General features: G+C 44.0%; 1 protein-coding gene across 2 annotated transcripts in view; it reads left to right on the top strand.

Moving 5' to 3' along the window:
* The window catches only part of PPP2R3A (protein phosphatase 2 regulatory subunit B''alpha), a 78,148-nt gene extending 58,905 nt beyond the window's left edge, over nucleotides 1-19,243 (top strand). For both annotated transcript variants that reach the window (XM_041004616.1, XM_041004624.1), the window contains 7 exons: nucleotides 1,509-1,665; nucleotides 3,764-3,812; nucleotides 4,223-4,312; nucleotides 4,840-5,015; nucleotides 5,438-5,556; nucleotides 9,082-9,188; nucleotides 17,585-19,243. In XM_041004616.1, the coding sequence (XP_040860550.1) occupies nucleotides 1,509-1,665; nucleotides 3,764-3,812; nucleotides 4,223-4,312; nucleotides 4,840-5,015; nucleotides 5,438-5,556; nucleotides 9,082-9,188; nucleotides 17,585-17,708 (822 nt within the window). In that variant the 3' untranslated portion in view covers nucleotides 17,709-19,243. The remainder of the gene's footprint in view (nucleotides 1-1,508; nucleotides 1,666-3,763; nucleotides 3,813-4,222; nucleotides 4,313-4,839; nucleotides 5,016-5,437; nucleotides 5,557-9,081; nucleotides 9,189-17,584) is intronic.
* Nucleotides 19,244-19,281: the final 38 nt, after the last annotated feature.

Here is a 19,281-nt window from a genome sequence, read left to right as displayed (position 1 = left end):
CAAATTGATGGTATGAAGTATGGATAGAAGAATGGTGAAATCTATGATATCCTATGAAATATTTCTGGGGACAGTGCCCCCAAAAAAGTCAGCAGCTTACTAATAACTGATTTTAGAAATTTTTATGGTGTACATGAAGCCTGAAGCAGCAGATCACCCATATCAAGTTGTGAGGAAGAGCTCCTGTCGTCTGTGCCCTAGTTGGAGAGGACCAGATTACCAAGAGAAAGATAATGGACACCGCAGGCATCTCTGTTGCTGACCTTCACGACTGTGACCATGACGTTGGAGCGGAGCACTTCTTGCTCAGTCGATGCCAAGTCAGCTGCAGACAAGAGCAGAGCTTTCAGTGATAATTTTAAGCCGGCAAGATCAAGACCCTGAAGAATTGGAAGAATTGTAACAGGAAATGGAAGGCAGCATCACCAGTGTGACCCTGAAGACACAGCCAGTGGAAGCCACGCTGCACGAGGTGGGGTGTCCCAGCAGAGCACAGATGCAGCCTTGGCAGCTGGTCCGGAGCGGAGGCTGGGGCGCAGTTCACCGGGCAAAGGACGGGTCGTGTTTGCCCGTTCTAAGAGTGCTTTGGGAAAGTTAACCAATCCTTTTGTAGAAAAATGCCCAGGAATCACCAGAGAATCCTGCTCCACATAATACTCATTAAAAAGAGCAGTTTTGTAAGAGTTTCAGTGGGAAATCATTAGGCATCCATCTTACAGAACCGATTTGGCTCCTTCAAAATTCTTTTTGTATCTCAGTCTTAAAAAGCCTTTAAAGGACCCCTGTTTTTCTTCAGTTAATAAGACAAAATAAGAAAAAAGTATACTTATGTGGTTAAATTCCCAGGACTCCCAAACTCTTTAGAAAATAAATAAATAGCTGGTATCATCATTTACAAAAAGTGTCAAGTTTTATGGAACTTACACTGAGAAGAGATCTATCTATATTTTTGTCTTCCAACTCCATTTCTTCATAAAATCTTCAACTCTATTGGTAAAGATCAAATGATTAAAGGTATAAGGGGCTGCCTGTTAAGAAGTTACTGGTTTGGGCCTGGTGGCGAAGCCTAGAGGCTAAAGTCCTTACCTTGAACACTCCGGGATCCCATATGGGCACCAGTTCTAATCCTGGCAGCTCCACTTCCCACCCAGCTCCCTGCCTGTGGCCTGGGAAAGCAGTCGAGGATGGCCCAAAGCTTTGGGACCCTGCACCCGCGTGGGAGACCCGGAAGAGGCTCCTGGCTTCGGATCGGCATAGCATCGGCTATTGCGCTCACTTGGGGAGTGAATCATCGGACGGAAGATCTTCCTTTCTGTCTCTCCTCCTCTCTGTATATCTGACTTTCCAATAAATAAATAAGCTTTAAAAAAAAAGTTGTTACTGGTTTGATATCAAACCTAAATTTTTCCTGTTAAATTTAAAACAAAGATTTGCTATACTCTGTAATAACCAAAGCTGTCTCTTTTTTCATAATTTTAAAATTAATCCTTATATTCATACCATTTCAGACTCTAGCCCTTTTGGAAGAAGAGGAAGATATAAATCAAATCACAGATTACTTCTCCTATGAACATTTCTATGTTATTTACTGTAAATTCTGGGAATTAGATAGTGACCACGACCTCTACATCAGCCAGGCTGACCTGTCTCGCTACAATGACCAGGGTGAGTGACTCTGCAGATGTGAAGATATTGGAGAGCGAGGTAGATTGTTCCTGCTCACTTGGAGAAAGTCTCACTTCTTAACTTTTAGATTGAATTAAATCCTCTTTGCAAGGTCAAGAATTTTTAAGGTGGTTGAGCAAAAAAGAGTTAATTTTGTTTATTATTTATTTAGAGTCCAGGTAAAGGGCGGGGGATTTATAGCTAAGTTAGTGGTCAGTCTGGGTGTGTGAACTGACGGGCTCTCATACTGTTATGTGTCTTCTGAAGATGAATTTAAGTAAGATCCTTGCCTGTATAAACCTGTTTTAAAGAGATTAATTGCATACCTTTTATAATCTCTTCTATTTAAAAATGTTTCTATAAAAACCTAAAGATGAAAATAACGCTTCTCCTTGCTAGGTGTCATTTCTCAGAGACTTTCCAAAGCAGACTTTTGGAAATGTAGTCCTAGAGGATAATTTCTCTGCAGATCAATTTTGCATACTTTCTTTTGTCAAAAGACAACACTTATGTATCACACGGTGGCATCCCTTTTGCTTCATTTTGCCAGCAGTAAACTTAGAGACTGTTGTCAGCGAAGCGCCAGACGCACTGATCCAGCCTTCTCTCATTATATTGTTCTTGTTCTATCCTTAAATGTTTTCTTGGGCATTTTCAGATATATCAGAGCACACATTTTTAATAAATGCATTCACTTTTGTTTCTGTTATTTAGTGTACCAGTAGAGGATAGTATAAGGCTGCTTTCATGGAGTTTTACCTGCTTAAGAAGCAGAGTTCTCTCAGATTCTTAGATGCCACATAAACATCAAGGGGAAATATTCAAATGTGTTTATTTGATTTAAAAAAAAATGTCAGTATGGCTCCCTCCCTTTTCCAGGGATCGTGACCTTCCTGTCACCAAAATAGCGAAAGGCGTGTAGAAGTGGCTTTACCAGCTGTACACCTTCCTTCTAGATCACCTGTACAGCGTGAGCCAGCCCCTAGAGGTCGTCCCCCATGCTGCTGACAGAGCCCCTTGACAGCTCAGGACTGCCACGGTCGTGACAGAGTCCAACATGAGACTGTATAGAATTACTGACAACATGGAATAACAGCACAATACTCAATTTTAGAAAGCTGAAGCTTTGGGATTGAATATCCATACCTCTCTATTAGGATCCTCTTTTTCTCCTAATACAAATTATTAAGCAAGCCATACGACAGTGCTCATGGAAGTGTGGAAGGCCTTTGTGTAAGCCACAGTGGGAGGCCAGCCTGACCGGACTGACATAAGTTCTCCAGCTTTGATCACCTGAGCAGTGTGCATTGACTGTACCCAAGCCCACACAGAAGGGCCAGAGTGATGGCTGCCAGCTCCCTCGACCTAAGACGTCAGTGTGTGCTCCAGTCATTGCCTAGGTGTTGCTAAAGAGATCTTGAGGCATCTCCAGATAACTACCTCATGCCGTTGGTTGTTCTGAACCTACAGTAAGGTACCCTACTGGACATTGTCCAGGATCGCTAGGGTCCTAGATGTAACGGACTGTATAGACACAACTCCGTGTGGGGTTTTCAAACAATTCCAGGTTCTGTCGTATCCTGGAGGACTCTTACAGAATGAAAATATAGAGAAAGTTCTAGATATAGTGTATTGTGATAACTTGTATAAAATTTGGCTTGACAGCACTCTATAGCTTTACTTCATAAATTATATTAGGGGATACACAACTGTTCCCTCTTGAATTTAATGCTAACACGGATCCTGTCTTGTTTCTGAGGAAAATTTGTTTCATCTCTTTGGCAAACAAGGTCAGCAAAAATGCAGGCCATTTTATCTGAGATATCAGGTTTCTCAGTTTAATTTTGCACGCAGCTGTGTATTAACACTCGCCAGCATCGGGCACATTATCTTGTTCTTTTTTTTGAAATTACCGATGGATAAGCAAGAAGTTGTCACATTCATCCTTCAAAATAGTACAAATTGAGTGTAGGTTAAAGCAACTACTCATATTCTGATCGTAGATTGTTATGGTTTAGTTCGTAGTAAATGAAAAAAAGTTGTTAACGTATTGCCTTCATGGAGTATGTTTCTAATTGGCTTTGTAACTTACATTTAGCGTCCTCAAGCAGAATTATTGAAAGAATATTCTCCGGGGCAGTGACAAGGTAAGAAAAAGTTTTAAATCTCATTTTTAAAAAGAATTGCAAGTAGTAACTGGATTAGTCTTAAGATTTCTTCCATAATTTGGTTAGATAACATTATACTAAACATAGTCATGGCTTAAGACCGTGCTTCTTTGGTATAAGTGTCAGTCCCATATCCAAATACAGCTCACTTTTTTAGACCCCAGTAATTGCCTGTGTTCCAGTCAGAAGCCAGAGCGCTTTCCTTCAGACTTGCAAAGGCCTCGGTTTCACCTTGGAGCATTCAAAAGCAAGAAAGGTCCCAGAAGGGTTGCCTTCTATGAGACAGCCAGCGTTCTAATTTGCAAAAAAATTTTTAACTAAATTTCCAAAGAAGGATGTTATTTTATTTCTCAGTTACTCAGGAAATTCTATAATCATGTTTTCTTCAGGGGAAAAACAGTACAGGAAGAGGGAAGAATGAGCTATGCAGATTTTGTTTGGTTTTTGATCTCCGAGGAAGACAAAAGGAACCCCACCAGGTACGGTTTCTAAATCAGCTTTGCCGCGATGTTAAACACATGGACAGCGCTAGAGCCAGTCATGGTGCACAGCGAATGCCACCCGCTCAGCCGGGGGCCACAGGGGTTATGTTTAGTCCTCTTCTCTCTGAGCTCCCCGTCCAGGCAAGCAGCCAGGCCCTGCTCGGCTCATGACAGCTGCGATTTGGGGCTTTATTAGTTAACAAGCACGCAGAAAACTAAACAAATAAGACAGAAAAACACACATGGGGGAAGTGTGGGATTTATGCCTAGTTCTTTAAGAAAGGGGAAATGAACAGCATGTTATCTAAAAATATGAAGATAAAGCAATCAGATGGTTGTTTCTGGGGTGGGAAAATAAAGAGAAGAAAGCAGCTGCCATTTTCCTAACTTTGTAAAACTGTCTGAGTCCGGAATGTGTAGATGCTACTCCTTTAAAAAGGAAGATGGGAGTGGGAGATCTGGGAGATCTGGGTGAACAAGGAACCTTCTCCAGGTCCCGACTAAGGCGCGTCCTTCTCTCCTAGCATTGAGTATTGGTTCCGCTGCATGGACGTGGATGGAGATGGGGTGCTCTCCATGTACGAGCTGGAGTACTTCTATGAGGAACAGTGTGAACGAATGGAAGCCATGGGCATTGAGCCCTTGCCATTCCACGACTTGCTGTGCCAGATGCTTGACCTGGTGAAGCCAGCCAGTGACGGTGAGACTCAGCATTGGGCACCTCCGTGAGCGGGGACGCACAGGATTCTAGGTTGTTCTCCGTTCTCTAACCTTCAAGAGTCTTCCCGTAGGAGTCCCCGTTCCTGGATAATTTAAAGCTCTGCCTTGGATCAGTGTGAAACTAGCACTTGGTGGCAAGACTGCTGTGCAAGAAGCAGGATGTTTCAGTAGAGACGGGGAGGAGAGCTCAGAGGGACTGTTTAATACCTAGCTTCCTTTTGGAGGGATCAGGGCATGACGTCGGAAGTATACTAAAAGCAGTTAATTGTACACTCCTAAAATGTACACATTTTGTTACTGTGAATTTCACTGATTTTAATATGACTTTAATTTTACATCAGTTTTTTCTCTTGCCAAAAATTCTCCTGATGAAACTTACCAGATTTATTTATTTGTGTATAGGCAAAATAACTCTACGAGATCTGAAGAGATGCAGGATGGCTCACATCTTCTATGATACTTTCTTTAACCTGGAGAAGTACTTAGACCATGAGCAGAGAGACCCCTTCGCGGTCCAGAAGGTACTAGTATTTGAATTCTGGTGAGCTACGGTATCAGACATTGTGTGCTACAAAGTAAAATGGTGTCTACATGCAGGAATTTATTTTTGTAACATTTATTTTGAAAGACTTATTCATTTAAAAGGCAGAGTTGCAGAGAGAGATGGTGGATCTGCTGGTTCACTCCCCAGATGGCTGCCATGGCTCTGAGCTGGGACAGGCCCACTCCGCGAGCTTCTCCCAGGTCTTCTCCACGTGAGTCCAGAGGCCCAGTCACTTGGGCCGTCTTCACTGCTTTCTCAAGCACATTTGCAGGGAGCTGGATTGGAAGTAGAACAGCCTTATCCGGATCAGGGCTCATACTGGATGCTGGCTCTGCAGGCAGCCACTTCATGTGCTGCTGGCCCTCAGTAAGAAGGTGACATTTAAGATATTTCACAAAATACAGAAAAAAACCTGGAGCATGTCTGTCCCTACAGGTGCTGTTCACACTTAGATAATAAGGTGCATGTGCACTCCAGTGAGTGGATTGCATAGTCTGTGTATTTACAGACACATTAGAAACTCATGGCAAGGCCAGCAGTGTGGTGCAGTAACTAAAGCTGCCACATGGCGGTGCTAACGTCCCATATGGGCACTGGTTCTAGTACCAGCTGCTTTGCTTCCAGACCCACTGCCTGCTAATGTGCCTAGGAAAAGCAGCAGAAAATGGCCCATGTGTTTGGGCCCCTGCATCCACATAGGAGACCAGGAAGAAGCTCCTGGCTCCCAGCTTTGGCCTGGTCCAACACTGTGCAGTGCAATCAGTCTATCTCCCACTTCCCCTCTCCTTCTGTAACTATAACTTTCAAATAAACAGTCTTAAAGCAACGATAAAATTAGTAACAAAAAGAAACTGAAAAAATGTGTGCTTTTGATGTTTAGAAATATATCGATGCACATTTGTGCTAGAAACCAAATTAACATTAATTATGTCATTCATTTCCAGGATTCCGTGCAAAATCAGCCCCTTGTAGTGAAAGGTAGCTCTCCATGGACAGATGACCTAGCACTTTGTCAAGTGTTAATAATAGCTGTGCGTGCTCATCAGTTTTGAGTGTTCCACACAGAACAGAGATGAGCACTCACACGTAACACTTGGGGCCCTCAGTAAACTCTGTGCATGTCCCCGTCCCTTCTCTGCACCCACCCACAAAAATAAATACAGCCACTTGCTTCACCATTCCCCTGTGAAAGAAGAGAAAACTGTGTTTACAGGAAAGGGCTTCTTTCAGGTGACTGACGGTACAAGTGTAGGGAGCTCCTGCAGCCTTTTCGTTTCCCACATCCCCATAGCTGCTTTGACTTAAGTAGCAGTAAGAATGCCAAGATGACCTCTGAAAACAGATACCCTAGATTCGGGGCCAAAGTGCATTATCACTGGCCTAAACCTTAATTTTCCTTCACCGAATTTAACATGCCTCAATGCTATGTTTACTTCAAGGCCCAAACAAAAGCAAACATAGCCAATTAAATCTAATGCATTTCAGTTTCAGAAATATTAACTGACCTTGGGGCAACACTACTTCATTTGCAGCTTGGACATGTAATAGAAGACATTGCCCTGGGCCGGCATTGTGGCATAGTAGGTCAGAGCCCCCTCGCTATGCTGGCGTCCTGTGTAGGAACAGCGTCCTGAATACTCCATTTCTAACCCACCTGCCTGCTGCGGCCTGGGAGAAGCAATGGGAGATGGCCCAAGTGTTCTGAATCCTGCCACCCACATAGAAAACCAGAAGTTCCTGGCTTTCCTCTGGTCCCGTTCCTGTTCACCGCAGCCATATGGATGAAAGATATCTAATTTTACAAAATAAACAAGTAAATCTTTCTTTAAAAAAAAAAAAAACTACCCGTACTATACAATGAAATCAAATTGCCTTTCTCTGTTCTTTTATTTGTATTGTATTTTCTTTTTTAAAAAAAGATTTATTTATTTTTATTGGAAAGTCAGATATACAAAGAGAAGGAAAGACAGAGAGGAAGATCTTCCATCCAATGGTTTACTCCCCAAGTTGGCCACAACGGCTGGAGCTGAGCCAATCCGAAGCCAGGAGCCAGGAACTCTTCCAGGTCTCCCACATGGGTGCAGGGTCCCAAGGTTTTGGGCCATCCTTGACTACTTTCCCAGGCCACAGGCAGGGAGCTGGATGGGAAGCAGGCCGCCAGGATTAGAACTGGCACCCATATGGGATCCTGGCGCATGCAAGACAAGGACTTTAACCACTGCACTGTTGCGCAGGGCCCTGGATTGAATTTTCAGTCTTTTCTTGGGGCAGGTGCTGAGCTGCTGACCCTGTGAGGTGTGCTCATGGTTCTGACTCCTGCCACCAGGACTGACGCCCACCCTGGAAAGCGTTGGCTCAAGTGGCTGGATTCTGCCACCCATGGGAGAGACCTGGGTGGAGATCGATTCCTGGCTTCAGCCTGGCCCAGCCCAGCCATCCAGGCATTTGGAAGTAAACCGTTGGATGAGATACCTTTTTTTTTAAATAAAAATTTTTAAATGTTTTTACATGAGAAATACTCATATTTGTTGTGATATGCAAAAAACATAGAAGTCAGAAAATGCTCCTAAATCGCAGGCCTGATTTGAAGAGCTGCTGCCTGTGCAGAGAGCAAGGATGAGAAAGCACGCGAGAGACGGGAGCGATGAGGGCGGCGGCTTCCAGGATGCATCGGGCGGTGTCTGCGCTGGCCTGTTGGTCCCTCAGAGCGTCACACTGCCTCCTAGGCTTTATTTTTATTTGAAAGGCAGAGCAGCATTGAGTGCTTTTATTCCCCACATCACATTCCTTTAACAGACTGGGCTAGTCGGGCCCAGCACTGCATCCAGGTCACCCACAAGGTCAACAGAAACCAAGTTCTAGGCTTTGTTTATTGTAAGATTGATTGATTTGTGTGTTGGAGAGAGCTTCCATCACTGGTCTACTCCCCAGAGAGGCCAGGCCAGGCCAAAGCCAGGAACTCTCCCCGAAAGTGCCACAAGGAGCAGGGAACCAAGCACTTTGGCCATTCGTTGTCCACCGGCCTCCCAGCAGCTGCATCAGCAGGAAGGCGTCGAGGTGCGAACCAGCTTTCTGATAGGTGTTATCCGTGTCACAAGCAGGAAGCGGGACAAGGACACAGGACACTGTGGTGTGGGCATCCTACACAGCACTGCAAGCCCCGTTCCAAACACGCAGCCCTCAACCGGCTTGGAAGGGAGTCACAGTCATGGACACATGCAAGCCACAAGTCACTGCGGACCGCCGCTGTGCCGCGGAGGGACACTGAGGAAAACGGCCTTTAGCTGTAGATTGAAAAACTGCAAACCTGGATATGGAGCTGCTCAGCAGTTAAGACTTTGTGATTTCAGCTGTAGAAAATCACCTTAAGAATATTGCCTTTGTACCGCATTCAGTACGTTGAAATGAAGCGGTTCTCAGGTTTCTCAGCCATGTACACTTGTTACGACTTACAGTAGTTCTTTGTCGCCGACTAACTCGTTTCTGGTGCCGTTCCCTTCAGGACGTGGAGAATGACGGGCCGGAGCCCTCTGACTGGGACAGGTTTGCGGCTGAGGAATACGAGACTCTGGTTGCTGAGGAGTCTGCCCAAGCACAGTTCCAAGAAGGGTGAGTAAATCCGCCTGTGAGTGATGTGAATATTTTCCTTGGGAGTTTCTACTCCCTACGTTGTTTCCTGATAAGTTTTCTTATGTCCTGCTTCCTTTAATGGTGTCACTCTGTCAGCGAAAGCAGAACCACTAACGTGTCCTCCCACTGCATGGGAAGGGCGGCGGCGTGTTCCATTCCAAAGGAAATAAACAGGTGATCACATGTAGAAGCAACCTCTGTCATTCCTGGTTTTATATTAAATAAGAAGTAACTTCTGCATATAAATTTGTACTCGTCAGGTAGAACATTTCAATTTGCTCATTTTTCTGTCATCTTCTAGCAACTCCTTAAACCATTAATCCAGTTCTTCCTTAAAAATTTTTTGAACCATATGTCTCACCCACCTTCCTCTATTCCTCAGCCCTCCCCACTCTAATCAGAGGCCCACATGGGCACGTATCCCTCTCACCTCTGTAAACAAAATTAACAATTTAAAAATATTAACAATAAAATAAAATTTCAAAATTAAAACTAAAAATTTTCACCCCCCAGAAAAATAATTTAAGAAATTAGAAGAACAAAAAATAGAGATTGTTTCTTCAAGGTCCTTAATCCTTATCATGGATAACAAAAGAATAACAAAAACCTCCCTGGGCCCGGCGCGGTGGCGCAGTGGTTAACGTCCTCGCCTTGCACGCCCGGGATCGCATATGGGCGCTGGTTCAAATCCCGGCAGCCCTGCTTCCCTTCCAGCTCCCTGCCTGTGGCCTGGGAAAGCAGTCGAGGACAGCCCAAGGCTTTGGGACCCTGCACCCATGTGGGAGACCCAGAAGACGTTCCTGGCTTGGGATCGGCATAGCATCGGCCGTTGCACTCACTTGGGGAGTGAATCATCGGACAGAGGATCTTCCTCTCTGTCTCTCCTCTCTGTATATCCGCCTTTCCAATAAAAATAAAATAATTCTTTAAAAAAAAAAACAAAACTCCCTAACTACCCAGTTCTCCAGAAGCAGCACGTGCTGTGTTCTATGCTCTTCCACTCTGCAAATATTTATATATACTATTATTTCTTATTTCTTTGACTACACAAAGGTAGTGTACTATAGCCAGTGTTTAGTACCTTCTTTGCCCACACTCAATACACTGGAGATTATTGCCCAGATGTATCTGAGTGATACTTTTTAGCTGTATAATGATCATTATTTTACAGTGCTTTATTGACTGACGTATTTATCACTTCACTATGAGGAATTCGAGTGGTGCAGCCAATCACCTTACATGATAGCTGTCATTTTATGTATATGTAGGATGAAATACCTAGATACATCACAAACAGAAAAGCATACACCAAATTGGTATTATAAAAGAATCTGCAAAAACATAGTATAGTTCTATAGAAGCCAACAACAAGATAGATACCCAGAGCTAGCAACAGTTGAGGAGCCATTTCCATCCCTACGGAGATGAAACTCGCTAGAACCCCAAGAGACAGGGTCGTCTGACCGGACTGTGACCTTAGCCAGCCTGTCACAAGCGGTCAGGAATGCCCAGCCTAACTCAGTTGATGCCGTGCAGTCAGGAGCCAGCCAAGGAGGGATCCTGTCACGTGATCCTCCAGAGCGAACACAGGTGTACCTCTCCCAGTAAGTCTGCAGTAACTTCCTCGGTGCTGACAGGCCGTCAGCAGCCACTTCTTATCTGTAGATTTCTTAAACCTGCAGAGCCATGAAACTGGAATTTCATTCTTTACATCAATGACCTGTAGACCCAAATGACTGGAGTGTCATAAGCCTGAAGGCGGCAAGAAATAAACTGGAAGCAAATTCTCCAGCGTGGCGCCTCCACACCGGGAAGGAGGACTGACGGTCTAGAGAAGTAGCATTCCTGTAGTCGAGACATGTGCATGTTTTGTAACAAAAAGATTAACAAAATTATAGTGCATATACATTCCCATGTAAGCACTGAAATCATTTCGTGGGTGTTTCTTGACTTTCATTAAGAAAAAACTTCCAAGGAAGAGTGCTTTGCAAGAGCAGATAAAATAGGAAAGGACAAAACTAGAGTATCCAATAGAAAAATACTTGAAAACAGGAAAGCTTTAGGGAATAAAGGTCACGTGAAGGTGAGAGCTCAGGCGTGCAGGGCGAGTCGGGGAAGGATCTCCCCGAGCCGCCCGCAGCACCCACAGGCGTCCATCCGGCGCCCAGGGCGCTCCAGCAAGCTCATGGGGATGCAACTCAAGCGTGTGCGGCTGTCAAATGTCTTCAGTGCATTCAAAATCTTCCCATGCATTTCCCATGGACATTTTGAAGACCACACATATGCATAAATTTGACTTTTTGCACCAAAATGAACTTTTAATTCCATTTTTCCACAAATTCTTCAGCTTGATTTGATTGTCAGTCTTAACAAATAATCTGTAAGATCATAAATAAAATACTTTTTTTCAAGTGTGTCTGGAACTTCACTAGGAAAAACCATATACTCGGCCAATAAAATAATGCTTGACAAATCCAAGTAGATTACAACAAGATATGCTATGTTGTCAGAAATCTGGGAACTTCAGCTTATCTCTAACACACATGAATCAAAGAAGAAACTATGGGAGCCTGGCACAGTAGCCTGGCGGCTAAAGTCCTCACCTTGAACGTGCCAGGCTCCCACATGGGCGCCAGTTCTAATCCCGGCAGCTCCACCTCCCATCCAGTTCCTTGCTTGTGGCCTAGGAAAGCAGTGAAGGATGACCATATTTTTTTTTAGCATTAAAGAGCTATGAAAGCTATACTATAAAAAGATGATTCTATTCACAATGACATTTAAAAAAGTAAAATCTTAGGAATACAAGCCAAAGAAACACAACACACACAAAAAAACCCTACAGAAATTATGTTTTTTAAAGATTTTATTTTTTCTTGGAAAAGCAATTTCCAAAGAGGAGACACAGAAAGATCCTCTGTCTGCTGGTACTCTCCCCAAGTGGCTGCAACAGCCAGAGCCCAGCTGACCCAAAGCCGCCACCTCCGGGTCTCCCGTGCGGGTACAGGGGCCAAAGGCCTGCTTTCCAGGCCACAAGAAGGGAGCTGGGTGTGAAGTGGTGCAGCCAGGACATGAACCAGCACCCACATGGGATCCTGGCAGTCACAAGATGAGGATTTAGTGACTAGGCTAATGTAAGATGCCACGGGAGGCAACAGGGGACAGCTCAGATGCCCGGTCCCTGCCACTCTGCAGGCACTGGCCCAGCCCTGGCCACCTGGGGAAATTTAGGCAGTGAAACAACACAAAGGAGATTCCATTCTGACTCTCTGAATCTCTGCTCATCTCTCTAGGCCTTTTAAATAATTTTTTTTTTAATTTAGACCTAAAGAAATTTGGATTAAAGGCATCAGTAGTGTTAAAATATCATTTCTTCCCTAATTACTCTATGGAACCCAATCCCCATCAAAATCTCTGAAAATTTTTTGTTGTAGAAAATAGTAAGCCAACTCTGAAATTTATGTAAAAATAACATGCACCTGGTCAGAATATTTTAAAAACAAAACTTACTATAAAGCCAAAAATTATCAAGACATTGACTCACTGATAAGTGTACGTGTTAGAGCAATAAAATATTCAAATATACATATGTGGCCAACCAATTTTCAACCAAAGGGTTGTCTTCAAAGATAGTGTGGAAATAGTTGGCTGTCCATATGCAAAAAAACATTGTGACCCACTGATTATTTTTAAGATATATATCAGAGTGAAATATGAGTTAAAACATGTCTCGGCACTGGGTGCTGTATCAGTTATCAAAAGGAATCGAGTAGTTAGTGCAACAGGGACTGCTGTCTGAGCACTGCAGGTCGACGCAGTGAGGCGCCTGGAGCATTAGAGTCCGTGTGCGGATCTGGAGGAGGGAGGCTTGCAGCACAGGGAAGCGGCTCCGCAGGCCTAGTCAGAAGACAGCAGGAACGGATGGGAGAGCCGAGTGTTCTAAAACTGAACCGTGGCAGGGCTTGTGCAACTGTAAAAACTCTTAACCAGAATGTGTTGAACGCTTAGAACTGATGAACTCTGTTATGTAAATTATTAAAACTGGTTGCTGCTTTTGGTTTTATTTATTTATTGGACTGAGCTGGGCATGCATTTTGCCTGGTAGTAAGAGTCTAGAGGCCCGAGGACCTTGGCGCTGCAGCACTGGAGTCTGACTCCGCCCAGCGTGGCCCTTGGGAGGCAGCCATGGTGGCTCCAGTGCTTGAGCGGCCACTGCGCGGACTCGGGGTTCCATTTCCAGCTACAGCCTTCTGGCCGCTGCGGCTTTCTGGGGAGCCAGTTACACGGAAGTTTGTCTCTGCTTCTCAAATAAAGTAAAAGTAGGAGCCCAAAAGTTGTACCTTATTAAAATTGGCAGTAATTTTTTTTATTATTATTTATTCTTATTACAAAGTCAGATATACAGAGAGGAGGAGAGACAGAGAGGAAGATCTTCCATCCAATGATTCACTCCCCAAGTGAGCACAATGGCCAGCGCTGTGCCCATCCGAAGCCAGGATCCAGGAATCTCTTCCAGGTCTCCCACACGGGTGCAGGGTCCCAAGGCTTTGGGCCGTCCTTGACTGCTTTCCCAGGCCACAAGCAGGGAGCTGGATGGGAAGTGGGGCTACCGGGATTAGAAACTGGTGCCCATATGGGATCCTGGGGCATTCAAGGCGAGGACTTTAGCCGCTAGGCCACGCTGCCGGGCCCAGCAGTAATTTTTAAAAGCTAATTCACTGTTTGCATTTCTAGTGTGCACTAAGCCTTACTGCGCATGGTAAACACAAGATTCCTCCCTAGCAGGAAGTCTGATGCAGACAGAGGAACTGCCCTCACGGAGGAAACTGTGCAGGAAGACAGCCCTCCCAGACGTTGCTGGGGGAAATCTGTTGATCCAGTGTTAAGTCACTTGAAAACAGCCTGACTTTGTGCCTTTGGACTCCTTAGTTTTAATCCTGGGATCTATTGCCAGTCATCAGAAATTCACATAAAAATTTCTATCTACATAATTGGTATCGGTCACAGGTAATTCTAAAACTAAATGAAGCAACAAATAATAGAATGGCTAAATAAGTCACGGTGTGTTTATATCATAATGCAAAGACATTTAAAAGTTGGCCTAAAAAGTTAATTTCTTAGAAAGGTCAAAATTATTAAAATCTGGGCTGTGGCATTTAAAGTAACTTGTCTTCATATACTGTTCTATAATATGTTAAGATTAGCATGTGTTTTTTAATAAAGAGGAAATTAATCCTTTACCTAATCAGATAATAAATTTTCAGTGCAGAAAAATTAAAAAGTGTTCATTTTGAGGCCCTCAGTGATAGCCTGTCTTATTCGCTGAAAGTTCTTTCTAGATGCTTCTATACATACAATGTTTTATAAAAATGGCATTTATAGTTTCCTGTCCTGCTGTAAAGGGAGGAAGAGGCTGGTGTAAACAGTGCCTGATGGCAGCCAGAGTGAGTAAATGGCTCAAGCAGAAGTTTGTCAGGTTGTGCTAGCCCAGCAAGCGGTACCTGTGTGCATGAGGGGAGACCGGCGGCAGACGGGTACCGGTGAGGGTCACGAGAGGAGAGGCCACCACCAGCTGTAGTCTGCTCAGTCATTTGAGAGGCTCTTCTCATATTATGGGAGATAAGAACCTCACAGAACGTATGTGGGCGATAAGGTAGCAAGGGGGAGAAGCCTCGTAACAGCCACAGCCTGGGCACGACACCACAAGGTCACAGGCTCCTTTAGAGAGGGCACCCGGCGAATCCAACAGTAAGGGAAGATCTTCGTCTGTCTCTCCTCTCTGTGTATCTGACTTTGCAATAAAAGTAAATAAACCTTTAAAATAAAGTGTAGCTAGAGCAAAATGAACAAACATTAAATATTAGAAAGTATTAGAAAGGTGCCAGATCATGCAGTGCCTGGGGAAGCTAATAAAAAAGGCTTAACAAAAAAAGTTACATACTCTATTTTTTTAAGCTATCCTGGTATCAGAGAAAGCACTTTTTATTACCTGAAGTGAGTAATCTGTGTCTCACGTGTGGATTTAGAAGCACAGAGGCTCCTCCTTTCCCGTAAGTTACTCTCCAGGCTATTACAATGCACATTTTCCTTTCATTTCATGATTGTAAACTTAACACTCCAATAGGGAAAGATGCCATAGCATAGCAAGAAAAAGGAAAAAGATGGAAATCCTTCGGTTGACCTCTTAGAGTACATTTTCTGTACTGTGAGTTGTCACTCACAAATCAGAGAAAATGTATTTGTCTTTTTGTGACTTGCTTATTTCACAAAGCATAATGGTTTCCAACTGGATCCTACTTTTTTTTTAAGATTGCTCTCTTAGGTTAGTGAGATGCTAGAAAGCAGGCAGGCAAATAAGGAAGCCATTATGATACCAAAATAAATGATACTAGCTTAAAAGCAACACTTTTAAATGACACTGCGGAAGAGGCAAGCACATGCCAGGCAACTGAAAGATGTGCAGTGCCACTGGGTCCTGAGAGCACAACCCACCCAACACAGGAAACAGCAGCTACAGTGGAAAAGGGTGTGGCAAGAGTGAAAGACCAATTATTATAATCCAAACAAGAGAGCATGGTATCCTGATCAAGCCAGTGGTAAGGCAGAGGCGGGGCTGTATCCCCAGGGTACTTGTTTAAGTAATAAGACTAGCTAGAATTGGAGAGGGGCGGGGCAAAGGGAAGAGGAATTAGGAATAACTAGGTTTCTGGCTTCAGGTGTTGAATTATGTTAAGATATTTGCTAAGAGCTGGAGGTGCAGGGCAGCGGTAAGGAGTTTGCTTTGTACACACTGCTGTCCTAGAATCATCTGCAGGCCAGGCATTGTGGCACAGTATGTTAAGCCACGACCTACAGCACCCCACATGGGTATTAGCTCAAGTCTAAGCTGCTCCTCTTCTGATCCAGATCCCCTACAAATGTGCCCGTGCAGCAGAAAATGCCCGAGTAGTTGGGCCCCTGTACCCACAGGAGACCCAGTTGAGGCTCCCCGCTTCATTCAGCCTGGTCCAGCCCTGGCTGTTGCGATCATTTAGAGAATTAGTTGAAGATATGAACAAAAATCTAGGATGCAGCTGCACACATGAGGACCTCTAGAAACTGCAGGCAAACAAGTGGGTAAAGCCGTGGGAGAGATTACCAGGAGTGTACAATGACGGAGGAGCTAAAATTCAAGCACCACTGATGTGTCCAGCACGAGTTTAGGCACATCCCTGCAGCCAGCCAGCGTGACATTCAGCTGTGTGCAGATACTGCCCTGTCTCCTGGCAGGTAGGGAGATGCTTGCAAATACTTCATTGAAAACTGAAACGGTCTCCAGCACAGACGTACGGATGGTTATCCAATAGGCTTTTTGCCAATCATGCATGAATTTATAACCATGCCCCCAAAACAGATCCAAACCCAAATTGGAAACCAAAACTCTGTTGAAGACATTTAACCACCACGAAGCAGCAGCTTATCGGGTTCTGTTCTACCATGCTTAGTTAGCAGTTCAGTTCACTGGATGAGTCTCACTTTAGATTTAACTATTTCAAAGTTCCTCAGACTGTTCTGACAGATTACAGATAGCAAAGGCAGAAAATGCCTTCCATTGCAATAGCAGCAGTCTGATAATGCACTGCAGAAGTGTAAAACTGTGCTCCCCAAATGAAGACTGGTCAATCATTCATCGACTGGAGCAAATTTATCCTGTGGTCTCCTTACCCAGCAACTACTGGATACACCTGCCTGTCTCATCTTTCTGATGGAAGGGACTGCGTGACCAGAAGTTTCTTCTCAAGTGTAGCACAAGGTGCCTGGCAAAGGGTAACAAAAGCTTAGCTAGAAATGTCAAGTATCACAGTGGACATTAGTAAATGTTTATTTTCTTACTAAAATGAAGCCTGACAATATTTACCAGCTTGGTAATTCAGTCATCATTTAAAGGAAAATGTTAACTGTCTAAAGCAAACAGCAGGAGTAGCCAGGGAGATATGGTTGCACAGGGGTTATCAGTAACCTTGAAGGGAGATGAACATGCGTGGAAGTCAAATTTTGCCAAGTAGGATGGGGGAAATTCATTGCTCCATGCACACAATCGCACGTCTCAATATGCTTCCTGGAAGCCACGGAGAAAAGCTATAAATTTGAGAGTTGAAACTCCCACTCTATGGAAACTTCAATGGAAACATTACAAGCTCATATAGGATAAAGTACATCTCTAACATGAATTTGAATCTTAAGGCACAAGGAGAAAAAAGTATTGGGCCCTCAATTTACAGCTGCTGCTTGGCAACCTGAGGCTCCCTCAGGAAGCTGGCTTCAGTCTCTGGTTAGCCCACTTCTATCCAAACCTTGTTACCAAGAAAATAAAAGGTTAACTTTTATTTTTCTTTCAGTTCCTTTGAAGATTATGAAATAGATGAACCTGTCTCTCCAACTGAATTTGGAAACAAAGGCAATAAGATAACTTCAAACGTTTCAGAGCAATTTGAGAAGCTGCAGTCAGTGGATGAAGAGTAGCAGCGCAACTACTGGTGTCTACATAAAAGATGTGTGTTTTCTATCTTTTTTCCTCATGAAGTGATTCTCTTTGCATATAATGCTTCTAAAGGCCTGGAGAAGTGTGTATCTGCACTAGCAACACTGAAGTGTTTTTAAACAGTAAATCTAGATACTCACCCAACTTCGGAGGCTCCTCCAGGTTGCCTCCAACCTCTGGCAGAGTTCGTTGGAGTATCACATAGCATCACCTTCGAAGTCTGCAGATGAGCACTCTGCCCCCTGAATGTACCAAGCAGCTCTCAGTGACAGAGCCAAACACCACTCTGCACAGAAGAAGTAGTTGCCTCGAGTCGGTCAGCATACGAGGCCCCTCAGAGCTCCTATGGAGCCTAGAAGATACCTTTACTTGCAGAAAAACTTGAGTAAGAATATTCTGGAACTTGAAAAATTAAGGGCGGCCTCCAGAATTGAGTTAGCCCTAGTAATGAAAGCACTGCCAAAACATCTCCGAGACCTCTTTTACTTATGTGTACTGGAGTTCAGACATCTTGAACTTAACCTAGTTTAATGCAACTTCACAATGACCTGCCAAACTGCTAGTCACTTTACATCCTCAGGTATTGTAACCACTGGGCCTTCCAACTTGGCTGACAGCCTTTATCAACCTCCCCACCCTCACTGTGGCTCTCATACAGAATCTCGAAATTGCTCAAATGAAGTACAGAATTTGACTAATACTTGAAGAAAGTTATTTTATCTAACGTTTGTAGACAACCATTGAATGATTCATCAATCTCCAAATTCAATCACACCCCATCTTTACTTCCTATACAGAAGGCCTGCTTGGAAATACTGCATGAAAATCCTTACTAGACATACTCTGTCCTTGACCATGAGATGAGGACAGGAGTACACGCCTCTTCCTAACATCACTCCCGATGTCCACACTGGCTACTCCAAGCACTTCACCACCTCAACATTTATTACAACCATGGAAGAAAACAGCGACAGGCCCAGAAGGAGAAAGCTGCCATGGACACTCAGAGTAGCTGGGTTCAGGAGGGAATCCTTAATCTTTTTCAGCAGGCCACAGTAAATCCTACAGTATTTGCGGGGGGGGGGGGGGGATAAAAATGAAAAAGAAATTTAAAAAACCACCAAGCAATGTCCCAACATTCATCTCTATTAAAACAATCAACTTCTTCCCTAAATACTCCTTTAACCAGAATGGCTTCTTTCCACATTACCTTGGTCACTTTGCTGGTGTTAAAAACCAAGCATAAAATAACCGAGTTACGGCAGGCGTCAAGTGGGGGGAGGGGCACGGAGGACAGGAGCAGTCAGCATCTTGCCTGTCACAGGATGCTCCTTCCTGCTCTTACCTTCATGATGACAACTGATCTACTTTATAAAATGAAGTGATTACTACAGCTGCTTAACACTTCACCTGGAATGTAGAATTAAAAGCTTCAATGTGACTTGAGTTTTGAGAAAATCAAAATGCAGTAAACACTGATAAGTTACTAGAATTATTTGCATACCATGAACTTTACCACCAGTCCCACTCAGTCTTTACCAGGAAGAGAAGGGC

This window comes from Ochotona curzoniae, unplaced genomic scaffold (genome assembly GCF_017591425.1).
Source record: "Ochotona curzoniae isolate NIBS_2020 unplaced genomic scaffold, NIBS_Ocur_1.0 contig_1302, whole genome shotgun sequence".
NCBI classification, from domain to species: Eukaryota; Metazoa; Chordata; class Mammalia; order Lagomorpha; family Ochotonidae; genus Ochotona; species Ochotona curzoniae.
The sequence above is the reverse complement of the archived record's forward strand: the minus strand, read 5'-3'. Positions and strand labels throughout refer to the sequence as shown.